The 13,231-nt window shown below is 41.4% G+C and overlaps 1 protein-coding gene across 9 annotated transcripts in view; it reads right to left on the bottom strand.

The window, feature by feature from the left end:
• FOXP1 (forkhead box P1) overlaps positions 1-13,231 on the bottom strand; it is a 578,556-nt gene that overhangs the window by 67,796 nt on the left and 497,529 nt on the right. For all 9 annotated transcript variants that reach the window (XM_081071680.1, XM_081071679.1, XM_081071678.1 and 6 more), the window contains one exon: positions 12,160-12,364. In XM_081071680.1, the coding sequence (XP_080927806.1) occupies positions 12,160-12,364 (205 nt within the window). The remainder of the gene's footprint in view (positions 1-12,159; positions 12,365-13,231) is intronic.

The following is a 13,231-nucleotide window of genomic DNA, read 5'->3' as shown; positions in this document are numbered from 1 at the left end:
CTCTGCAATGATGAGCTCTGGCCCTGGAACACACTGTCCTAAATAATAGTAAATAATAGTTATCCCGTTCACTTCTCTGTTACTTGGAATAACGGAAAGGAAAGAAGGCCATAGCGAAACCATAGCCGCTGGGATGTCCACAGCAGCTCTCACAGTGTGGCCCCTAGGAACATGCCAGAAACGCAGGTTCTTAGGCCCCACCCCAACTTACTGAATCAGAAACCCTACAACTGGGGGTCAGCAATTTGCAGTTTAGCCAGTCCTCCAGAGGATTCTGATGCAAGCTAAAAGCTGAGAATTAACTCTTACCAGAAACTCAGACTTTCTCTCCCTTGGAGCATCTGTAAGTATCAACAACAGCTAAACAGGTACCCTGACAGCATCACTGCCAAAGGGTAGCAAATATGTAAATCCCCTTAATGGGTTCTCATGAGTTCCTCTTCATCTGAACATTGCATCTCGTCTCTGAGCATTGCAAGAAAATTTAGTACCTATTGCACTCTGGGCTGGCTGTGCTTCTGAGTCAGGTTATGGCAATGGACAAGAGACATGAGACCCTTCCTTCATGGAGAGCTCTGTGTTAGAAAGTCTCACCTGATGCATATTACATACACAACAATATTCCACTAGTGCTCACAAAACATACACTGTATCACATTTTCCATATATTCCTATCACTGCATTTGTTACAGTGTTGCAAATGGCTGTTCCCATGTTAGTCTCTCCGATTAGACTATGAGCTCCTAAAGGGAAGACCGATGTTGCAGTTATCTTTTAATTCCCAGAACCTATATACTTAGCACAACAAATGCTCAGTAAAAGTGGTTTGAATGAATAAATGACTTGCGTAACACTGAACAATAATCTTTAACAGTTATTGAGTACCTACTGTGTGCCAGAGACGACAGTGCGTATGAACTCATTTAGTCCTCACAGTTCGTCTATGAGGCAAGGTCTGGTACCACACTCACCTTGGATAGAAAGCTGAGACGCACGGAGATGAAGTGAGTGAGTGGGCAGCCTGAGCTGGAATGCAGGCAGCCGGCTTCCGTCTACCTCAAACCAGGAAACACAGCCGCCCCAGCATTAACCCAGGTACGGCAGCCATTAGGCCAAACATGTTCTCCTTTGGCCCCTGCCTCGGGCCCTTTTCTTTTGTTGTGTCCTCTGCCTGGAATGCTCTTCTTTCACTTCTTCACATCTGTTCTAGAGTCACTTCCTCAGAAAGCTTTTGCCAGACAAACCAATTTATCCAACACTCTTTCCCCTTCCCTGCTTTATTTATTTATTTTTTCAAACTTGATTCTGTCTTTTTATTATGTAATTACTTGTTTGTTCTATTTCTCTTCTGCAATGTTAGCTCCATGAGGACAGACCACATCAAGCTCTCGGTTATACCCCCAGAGCTGGGGCACGTGGAGCGAGGTTAGAGCGTGATAAGTTTTCTGGAATGAATGGGTACACCTTAATACTGTCCAGTGCCTTCTGTCCCACTCAGGAACATATTTTTGTTGAACTCTGGACCGCTTCCCATTTATCCTCAAGTTTCTTTTTAGGGCTATCTGTACAACCCTATAATTTATTCAAATACCACAGGATTATTCCAGCTTTTGGTGTCAATTTTTTTCTTAATGAAACTGCCATTTATTTCTCACACTGACCTTTAACACGAGATATCTTGTTCTTGCCATAAATATGGCTCATATGGAAAAATTTAACTTGAATATAGGGGCTCATATGTCCCAGAATATTTCTATCAATATTTAACAGACACAGCCTAGATGCCTGTCCGATTCTAAGGTCTGTGGTAATAATTTCAGTGGAGCTTTAGCCTTTTCGATTTATAAGCTGAAACCCCACCAGATGACTAAAATGGCTCCTCTTGAAACCAAAGACGACATCATTTACACAAACACTTTAGGTTTCTCTTTCCTTCTGCCATAAAATACCTTCACGCTCAACATTCACAGCCAAGATGTAAAATATACACAAAAAAGAGCCTTCAAAGATATACCTCAATATTAAAAAAGATAGAAGGAAGAAAGAAAAGGAAGAAAGAAAACAACTTGCCATTAGACTGATTTCCTTGAAGACTATAAAAGGAATGAAATTTGAAGGTCATAGAGAGCGTCTGTTTGTTTAGGGAAGCGTTATAGGTAGTATAAATATCAGCTACAGTTGCTATGGGGTCTGTTTGTTTACCAAACAAGAATACAAATAGTTACACAAAAGCAGAACAACACCAGGGTATATAAATGGAGAACTCTTTGCCTTCTGATAAATTTTCCAAAGTGCCTTTTAAAGTGTCCCTCTTTTTCACTCATTTACTGGGAAAGCTGTTTTCTTGATTCTTACTTTGTAGTTCTGACAACTCCAGGGAATGTTTTACTCTCAGATTTTTGAGGCTGATAATGATTTTCTTTTCCTTTTCCCTTTCTTCATTTTAAGGCTCAAAAACCAAAACAGCAAAAATAAAAATGAAAACTTAACTAGCCCAACAATTCAAACTGTACACTGAATAGTTTTCACAGTTGAAAATGCAAACACAGAGAACAAAAGTTGGTGTTTACAGAAGAATTCTAGCATGGGCATGCCGACCTTAAACTGAGTTAACCCATGACCCATCACCCCAAAATGTCTGTGTGTGTGTTGTTCCAACTGACTTTCTGTCGACCAGGTATGCTTCATGCACCTGAATAATATCCCCAGACAGAACCATTTGCTTCTAAAATGAAGCAGGGAGAAAAAGGAAACCAGCAAGGCTGTTCTGGGATTTCTTAGCTGAATGATTGTGTGTGGTGTGTGTGTGTACGTTGTAACTCAGATCTACCATGAAACACCCTGTGCCACGAGGCTGTGTGTGAGTGGAAGCCTTCTCTTTACACTACGTTGACCACAGTACCCACCAGGCACAGTCCCAACGCCTTTCTGTGAATGGGACAGCTTGCCATATGGATGAAGACGCTGAACAAGCTGTCCAACTCTTGGCGACATGTGCCCAGGGGATTGGTCCACATTAACACCACCTGGGCTTTGGCACTTGTGCTCTGTATGTGCAGAGGCACCGAGGAGCCCATCAGGATGTTATTTTTGAGTATACACAAAAAGGAAAATTACAGTTAAGAGAATTCTCTGGCTAGCATATCTGTTGTTCAATTCCCAAAATAGTTTCCCAAAGGAATGGTTATCTTCTTTATTCACACAGGCAGAAATGACAAGCTGGAACACATATTAACAATTTCCCTTTGTGAGCGTCCACTATTGTTTTAATGAGGAGAATATACTTTATAATATACTTAGGCCTTGACTGATTACGAAGAGGGGTAGAATAAAGAACTTTAGGACTACGGGGCATTGTAACACACTCATCTGAATCACCCAATTGAGCCAGTCAGCAGTTGGGGCTTGTCGGAAAGGCTGCAGAGCCAGGCTACAGCGTAACTAATACCAGTGCAAAAAGGCATCCTTACAAGTCTAGAACAAGCACACACTTCCATTTAAGCCTCCCACAGAGGTCCCCTCTCATCTGGCCCCATTACTGGCTTAAGAACACAGGACTCCTACTTCTCATTTTAACGAGAATAGCGTAATACCACGACTTTTCCAAGATGCATGGCTCCTGCAGACTCGTGGCTTCCCTCCCTTTCCACTTTTGGGTGGAGCAAATATCTAGCAAAGAAAATTTTCTATTCATTTAATCCAAGTGGCAAAGTGTGCATTTCAGTAAGACTCTTTTACAGGTGAAAAGGCAAAACCCACTACAAGGAACAATGTGGCAGGAGTTTCCAAAAGATTGGTCCTCACTGTTCCTCTGCCACATGCTTTCCTTCACACCGTTGGTGTAGAATAATCATTAAGAAAGCTAAAGTATATTTAGGAGGAGGGGACATAGGCCTTTCTACACATGTGCAAATACCTGTAAAATGGTTGGGTACCAACAAAGGGACCTGGCAGAAAAAAACCCTATCAGCAGGAGCAACGCATCAGAACAGAAAGTCTACACGAGACAAACTGGGGGTGGGTTCAAATGTTACTGTGTGGGAAATGCAGCATGTGAGACACGAAAATAGCCCATGCTTGAGATTCACTTTATACAATATCCCCCCAAAATTAAAATCAACTGGATTCAAGTGAAACTTACAAAATGAAGGTGACTCTCAAGACCAATGATGTCATTTATTGGAAAGCATTTATCATGTAGACACAATAAAGAGAAAAAAACTGGTAGAGTCTAATGATGGTATGTTATGGTGAAAAAAGTACTTTGAGATAAGACATAACAGCTCTTAGAGAATAATGGCGGAGATTTTTTTCTTTTAATCACAACACAAAGTGAATAATCAAGAAAATCCATAAACTGATCCCTCATGGCAAGTCAATATTTTACAGATTTTTCTCCCTGTGCCTTCCCTGCACTTGTAAAGGACAGGAGGTGATAAAGCAGCATGCCACACTGCCCGAGAGAATCTTCCTTCCCGCTTCTGAGACTCAGAAACAATTGGTTGTAAGCAACAGCACAAACGCATCACAGCTCTTTGAAGCTTGCTAGTTGTCAAATACCCAGCAGCACAGCTGGGGGACAAACTGTTGATTAGCTCAGGTGCTTCTTTCTGACACAAGGAGCAACATTTTTGCCCTAAACAGGCTACTTCCCATGCAGACAGACAAGGGACAGGTGACACTACCAAGTGTCTGCTTTGGAGCAGAAAGAAGACATATTTTTAGGCCTTGGCAGCGGGCCACACCCATGTCTTTCGGGTCCCCTGCAACAGCTGAAAGTATAGGCCCAACCTACTCTTCACGAGCTCCACTGCTAGTCACCTGACCAAACTCCTTACAAAAGGAGGAGGCAGGGTGAAAAGCTGGCAGCAGACTGCCTCCTGGGCTTCTCCCGGACAATAGCTGAATGCATAGGTCTGTCCCCAGGCTACCAACTTGAAGCTTATAGCCTGATCTTCCTCCCTGGAAACTGTGGTCCAAGAGCCTGGGTGGAGCCGAGGTGGTTCTGCTGAGCGGCCCAGCTGTGGCACACACTGCAAGGGCCTGAGGGTCAGGGAGACCGGGGTTCCTGTCCCAGCCTGGTCTCCAACAGCTGTGAGGCTTCTGCAAGTTATAAAATCGTTCCAAGCCCCACAACACCATTTCTACAAAGAGGACAGTACCCTGTAGGGTTATTGTGAGGATTAAATGGGAACATGAATCCGAAGGCCCATGTCAAGTCCTCTGTACACATGTCCAGCAAAGTAATAGCTCAACACATGGTGGCTGCCTTGTCACCACCATCATATGCCAGCTACTGATTCCTTCCAGCAACATTAGCTCTACTCTGTGGGCTCACACGAGGATGGCAAGTTTTGTAGACTATGTCTAGGATGTTAACCAAATTTGGGGGCGGGGAACTCTGTCCTTTTCAACAGTGCCAAAACCAAGGTGAACTGAACATGCCACTCGCATTGCTTCTAAAGTTGGGTGTGCATGCCAAAGCCCTGGGGATCACGTCCAAGTGCAGATCCGGACTCAGCAGCTCTGGGTGGGGCTTGCCACTGCACCTCTATCAAGCTCCAGGTGATGCCAGAGTGGCTGGCCTGTAGCCTCTGAGTAGCGCGAACCTAGGGCCTGTGTGAAAAACAAATTCCCTCCTCTCAGGTCAGTGGAATCCAAATCTTCATGGCAGAAGTCTAGGAAGCTGTATGTTTTAACAAATACCTATGAGGATAGCATCAGGAAATCTGAGAAACATTTTTAGGTTTAGTATCAGGCGTTGGCAAAAGTTTTTCAGCAAATGGCCACATAGCAAATATTTCATTCTTTGTGGGCCATATGGTTTCTGCTACAACTGCTCAAGTCACCCACTAGAGCGTGAAAGCATCCATAGACGATGTATATATGAATGAGCATCTCTGTGCCAATAAAACTTTATTTACACATGAGCAGTGGGCCAGATTTGGCTAGTAGGCCATAATTTGCTGACCTCAGTTCTAGATCAACTGCCTCAGCACATACTGGCAGGAAGGAGCAGCAACGATTTGGAAGACAATTCGGGAGAATCTGACTGCAGGTTCTCCAGTGTTCTAAGGGGAAAGAAAGATTTGTGGTAAACAGTGTGTTAACGTGCTTCAAAGCGAAAGAATCACAAAAGAAGGCATCTGATTTTCAGAAATAAAAATGAAAATGTTGAAATGATGAAGAACTACTCAGCGTAATAGGAACTAGAGCTTAATGCTTAAATTTCTGGCTCAGTAGATCCCCAAGATGAAAATATGTAAAAGTTACAGGCTTGTGGAACTGGGACAGTTCTGAAACCAAGCTTCTAGAATTTTAGCAAGTAAACCAAAAGCACCCATATTTATTCATCAACACAGAATTTAGTTTAAAAAAACAACACAGAAAAAAAAAATCAAAACACCAGGCCTATCCACATTTCTGAATTCCTTGCCTTTTCAAAATAGTGAGGCCTGGTGAACACAAATGCTATTGTTGTATACTCAAATACATGACAATATGTCAGGAGGCCACAAATAAAAAAACAAGAGATTGTATCAAGTGAAACTGTCTGAAAGTACACTAGCCAAGCGAAAACCTTTTGGGGTTATTTGAAAATAGCTGCCAAATGTGAAGTGTAGAAAATGCAAGCCACTGGACTCCACGGGGCTGCATCAACAAATGAGAATAAAAACGAAGGCAGGGGCGCCGTGAGAGGACATGAGGCAGGGCAGACCTCAGAGAGAAAGGGGCGCAGTGTGGGTCACCTGGTTCTGAGGACACGACAGCTTCCAAGAAAGAAGAGGCTGCAGCACTGTGATCTTCCCAGAGTTTAAAGAAAGCGCTTAACTAAATACTTAAAGAAGACTTGGAAAAAATATTTAGAAGAGCTACGAATCTGAGAACTACTCAAGTTATAAAACATCTACTAATGGTGGTGAACTGAAAGCAAAAATCTGGGAAGGATCAGAAAAAAAGGGACTATTTCTAATATGGACTTCAGAGGACAGCTGAAATAGAATAAAGACCATATGATCTATCACTGAGGAAACACAAGATTTATAAGACAGGAAGGAAAGTGAGGACACTTTGAAAAGACTGAGAGGCTTGTTTTGCATTTGCCTGTGTGCAAATCCTGCATGGGGTTCATTTTTGTTTTTTATGTGCTGTTTCAGACCTTAAACGATTTATATTTTGCAAATCCTACCTACCCCCTCCCTTCATGAAAGGCCTAGTAAATGTCTGTATCCAAGTTAAAAGAGGCAACTGCCATTTTCCTTTAAATGTGCTGCTTTGCACACAGTAGGTTAAGTGAATACATATGTTGTTGAATTGATTTTAAATTAAATTTAAAATTTCTTTTAGGAACATTGACTTTAATTTATCATAATTAAGCAATCATGTGATGCTTAATGACAGGGATACGTTCTGAGAAACGCATCGTTAGGCGATTTCGTCACCGTCCGAACATCACAGACGCCCCTACACACACCTAGGTGGTAGAGCCCACTACACACCTCGGCTCTGTGGTACAGCCTACTGCTCCTGGGCTACAAGCCTGTACAGCATGTTCCTGCACAAAACGACGAGATTAAATCAAGCACCAGAGAAAATGATGCAATCGAGAGATGTGGTAAGCACGAGACACATGGGGCTGTTGCTGGCGTAACGCGGCCACTGTTTCACAGCACACCTTTTCCCATGAGTAGAAAGAGTACACTTTAAATTGACAATAAAAAGTACAGTAAACATATAAACCAGTAACGCAGTCGTTTATTATCATTATCAAGTAGTCTGGACTGTACCTAATTGTATGTGCTGTCCTTTTCTACGACGGGCAGCGCAGCAGGCTCGTTTACCCAGCACCACCACAGACATGGGAGGGATGGGTTGTGCTATGATATTAAGATGTCACTGGGTGATAGGGATTCTTCAGCTTGATTATAATTTTATGGGGCCACCATCCTCTGTGAAGTCCATTGTTGACCAAAATGTCATGATGGGTGCTTGGCTGTAATCACGTCTAAGATGATTGGAGACTTTAAGTGCTGTTTTATAAACTCAAAAAGATCCAAACTGAAATTTGGATCTTGGATATGCCACTAACAAGTTCTGTGACCCTAGGTCAGTTATTGAATCTCTATTACTCAATTTCCTCATCTGTAAAATGGGCATAAGAATCCCTACTGCTTCGCAGAGGTCATGTGGATAAAATGAGACATCACTCCGAAGGCAAGAGTTTAGCCAGTGCTTGGCACAGAAGAACTACTTAAGTGTGAGCTCCCTTCCCTCTCCCTAGCGCTCCATAATATAATGTGATATTTAGAATTTTAATTCAGGCAATTACTTAAGTAGTAATTGCTATTTGTATTTACATAGCCACTTTGATCTAAGAAGCTCAAAGGGTTTTAATAAATTTAGCATTTTAGTAAATGTTTAATTTGCATTCCATTGATTTTGTTTACTCACACCAAAATTTGGAATTTCCTAAAGCAAGACAGACAAGTTAAGAAAACAAGATGATGTGGTTGTGTTTACAGGTATTCCAGGTCTGAGTTTTGTCTGTTTACCTAAGAAGGCATGACTCCCTGGTCCCTTGGAATAAAATGACAGCAGGAGCCATGAGTGTGCTGCTTCCTCCTTCAGCCCCCTTTGCTTCTGCCTGCTGGACGTCCTCCCCACCTCCCTGCTCTCAGGCACTGCCAACCGAGCTGTTTAGTGCACCAATGAATTTATACACAATCAGCACAATAAACATTATTAAATTGTCGGGAGAAAAATCACAGCATGAAGGATGGCACCAGTACTGAATTCTAACGATGCTGCGTCCCTGATTGTACGGTGACAGGCTCTGAACAAGCCTGGATCTGAGTTGCTTTGGCCTCAGCGGTCACATGGGCCGCTCCTCCCGTAACGGTGCTGAATACTGATAAACGTGTTTGCGACGGGGAAGTGGGCTTCTACTGGCAATCTTTACCGAAGTGTGTTTTTTCCCTTCTCTACACTCAAGGGTTTACCCTGAATGATTTAATTATAATTTGCCTTGTGTAAGACAAATTAAAGAGGAGAGTGGGAGTGTCATGCCAAGTGCATTATTCATCTCCGTAACAGACTGCCGCTCACCGAGCCCCAGAGCTGGAGCTGCCGCAGCTCCTCACAGAGGCCCACCAAACGGAGAAGGAATTTCCCAAACGGCAGGGACAGGTGCAGCCCAGGGAAGAGTATTAGACACCTCACTACTTTACAAACAAAAACTCTGACGACATTACCTTTTCCCAAAAAAATTTCACTCCCAAATCCTTTCAAAAAGAATTCTTAACCTAAGATTGCAGTTTGAGGGGCTAAGTTATGATTCAGCGAGCAGGGGCTCTTCTTGTTCCGATTCTGCTCCAGGAAATTGGAAGGGGAAAGGATACCACATGGAAAGCAAGGGAGAGCTCGGGAAATGGACATCTCACAGCGCATTGGAGAGAAGGGACGCACGCATGCCTACGACAAACGGCAACTCGGGGAAGTGAGAACCTACTGTAGTGATAGCTGTTTTCACCATTTCCCACTGCTTACACAGAATACCACACACGATTTAAAACTGACCATAACAAGGTAAAACCATAATAAAACATAATATTCATCATAAGTACCTATCTGTACATAAGAATTGAATATTTTAATGATCAATTCTCTGAGTTTGTAACTATTGAATTATCTTCAATCTAAGGTGCTCACTTGCCTTATTCACTTGCCTTATTGCACATTCAGTTAAAATGTGCAAACTAGAATTTTCTTTTAATCCAGTCACAGCTAGGAACCTACCACATAATATAAACTGAGATCCCAGAGATGGAGTAGTGGCACATAATTTTATGGTTGTTTCTTCTCTGCATGTACAATTGGAAAATTCAGCCTGTTTTTACAACCCTATTAGGCTCAGTAAAACCCAGGTTCTTTTCTGATCCATATTCGAATTCTGGCATGTGTAGAATAAAGATTATGCTCCACTTTTGTGCAGACAAATAAAGACCATAAAAAAAAATCAAACAAACTTATTCTCGTGGAATTCGACTGTCTCTTGGATTCATTTACCCTCAAATGCGCTTTAAGACATGAAAAGGGCTATTCTTCTCCCATTTGCCTCACTGCTAATCTATCACCTGACTACAGACACATGACCTTTTAGAATGAAGCTGAGCACAGTGCATCTAAACAGGACGAGTTTCTGTGTCACAGGGAACCTGTGCAGGCTCCACACCGCCGACAAGGCTGCAACAAATACCCTAAGTGCATCGGTCGGCACTTCTCTGGCCGGGCCTGCTTTGCCTGAACATAAAGCTGTAATCCAATCACTTTGTAGTAAACGGACGGCATCCACGTGAGGACACCAAAGGCAAGTGCAGCAAAGGACAACAGCCCATAGCCTTCTCTTGAAAGCTACCTAAGGTTTAGTATTTTTTTTTTTTAAATTACAAAGGCATTATAAGAGATTACAGAGCAAGAGCTAAGACTGACTTTCAGAGACACCACTCTAGCCTAACTGGAGACAACAGGCCCCATGTGGCCTGACGGCTCCAATCTGATTCTTACTGTCTACCATTCTATTCTTCAAGCTCTTCTAAACCAACAAGGTTAAAGCATCTTTTAGTTTGTCTCTGTCTTCCACAGAAACTCCAAACTGACCTTAAAAGGATAGTTGCAAGTTTTGGTTAAAACATATATAAACCTCATTTCTGGTAACTTCGCATGGAACTTCGAAAGGCTTGAATGTGACAGGCAGACAGACAGACACAGACAGACACACAGACACACACAAACACACACACACACACACACGCAGATGTTTTCTGATTACTAAACTAAATAGATAAAATGCTGTTGGCATAAAGGTACAAATCTAATTAAAACAGTGGGCTTCCTAATGTTTGCTACTTCAAGAAATATATTAAATTACATTTGTAATTGCTTAAATGAAAAACATAATTAACACACTTTCAATGAGTCACTTTATTAAAAAAACAAAATATAAAATTTGTTTTTCCTGATGGAAATGACACTGACTATCATATATTATTTTTAAGGTTTCTTCTGTCTATGGAAGCTCTGCATTATGAAATATAAAAGAAACAGTTTAAAAATAGTAAACTGAAAAAAGGTTTTAAATTTTAGGAGCATTGTGTACAGAGGGTGCCAAAAAAACATATATACATTTTAAGAAAGGAAAAAACTATTAAAAGTACGCTGATGGTGACCACTTTGAGCACCTCTTGTAATTGCAGAAGTCAAACGTGACTTATATTCATCTTTTGTTATCGGTATATATTGACTATTACAATTTTAATATCGTTCTTTTCCCTTCTTAAAATGTGTATACATTTTTTTGGCACCCTTGTATGTACATGTTCTACTTTTGAAAAGCATCGATAGTAGTAATGCTTCTGCTAAGACACAAGAACATGTATTAACAGCTTCGTTTTCTTAGCACTGTATCTCACAGGATGCATTCTGGATCTCTAAAACAACCTTAGCTTTAACTAACACCCAGGTGACGCTCAGGGAAATCAAAAAATATAAAGTCTTAACTTCAAGTAGGAATACGACAGTTGAGACAATGCTACTGTATGTTCCATGATCAAGAGAAACTGTGCTGTGCATGTTTGTGTGGCCACTTCCATCTCTCCACTCCTTTTCAAATCTTTACTAAGGGTTTACTATGAAAAAGGCCATGTGCTTTGGGGACAGAATGAAGAAAAGATGGAGGGCAGTGCAGAGTAGGCTAAGTTCTGTTTTTTTCACAAACCGTGATTTGAAATTGCCCACAGCAGACACTGCTATTCCCCCAGCAGGCGTACAGCCAAGGAGATCAGCTTGTATCGAGTGAGATCTTGGCAGAAAGTGAAGCCTGGAAGCCTCGAAACCCAACCCATCCAATGAGAAACTGAAACACTCTGCCTGGGTTCCTAAGTTTAGGTTAGATCGACATAAGTGCTAATTCCATGTTGAAAAGGTGAAAATAATTAGATGGTTCACACCCAAACAATATTGAATACATTCTTAAGTAATTATATGCACATTCAAGTCACATGGATCCAATTAGGGATTACGGAACTAGGGCAGGGCTCAGCCGGCCACCCATCCCTCTATGTTAAAGATAGTTTTGGACACATCTCAGTGGCACGTTCCTACCTTTCTCTCTTGGGGGTGTGGACTGAGAGCTGTCCATTGGTAGAGGCATGTGGGTTCATTATTAAGGAGGTCTTGGAAGGGGCAGAGGATGAGACACATGTCGTGGTCAGATCCAAACTGCTGTGATTGTTGCCTGTGGTTTCTTCTGCAGTATGAGCACTTGTCACTTCTTTCCAGAGCTGCTGTAGTTCTGTTGGAATCATGCCTGAAACAAACAAATTAGATAATTAAATCAATTAACAGCTAATTCTGTCCTTTTCGAACAGTAATTAAATCAAAGAGTCAGTAAACAAAGCCTAGTGTTGGGGGGTGGGGAGGTATGTGCAGTTTTTTTCCCTCCCAACTAAAGCAAATAGGTAAGTAACAACCACGGCCTCCCCAGGAGCTGAGGTGAAGTGCCCTCATCACACATAAAAGACACTCATGAAAAGGAATCTCGAAACAGTTACTTTGCAAAGACAGTCTCCTACATCCAAACTGTAGTTTCTGGATTTTTGAAAAAAAGTAGATAGATGTTATCATATTTTTAGACACAAGGAAGGGCTCAAAATAAATTTGTTCAACTATACTATTATGACAACATAAACCACAGAATGAATAATTTGTGCTTAAGTCTTAAATGATGACAAATAGCTTTGTTATTAAATATAGTTTTTATTAATCACTTTTAGACATAAATTATGAATTCATATCATCTTCCTGAAATGCTTTTCAACTTTTAACAGTCAAATTGATTATACTATGATTATTTCATTAACACACCTATCTTCCTCATTAATTTTGGTTTCTAGTACCACATGCTTAATTGATGGATGTGTCTACTGAAAAACTGTATAACTTTTTATACAAGTAACACTATTATTACTGTCATTTCTTAGATCAATGCTAATGAACCACTACAGAATAAAATGAAGATGTAAAATAAAGTTGGAGTAATAAAGTTGTCTTGTTATTTAAGGGGGTCAAAATGGACATGGGTCTTGAGGAGTTAAGTGTCAACTTGTATTTTCCCTTGGAAGAGCTATAATCAGTCCGTTAGTCTCACTACTGTGGCCTCCTAGCCTTTATTCTG

This window comes from Rhinolophus hipposideros, assembly GCF_964194185.1.
Source record: "Rhinolophus hipposideros genome assembly, chromosome: 14".
NCBI classification, from domain to species: domain Eukaryota; kingdom Metazoa; phylum Chordata; class Mammalia; order Chiroptera; family Rhinolophidae; genus Rhinolophus; species Rhinolophus hipposideros.
Note: the sequence above shows the minus strand (reverse complement) of the source record. Positions and strands in the feature narration are given on the sequence as shown.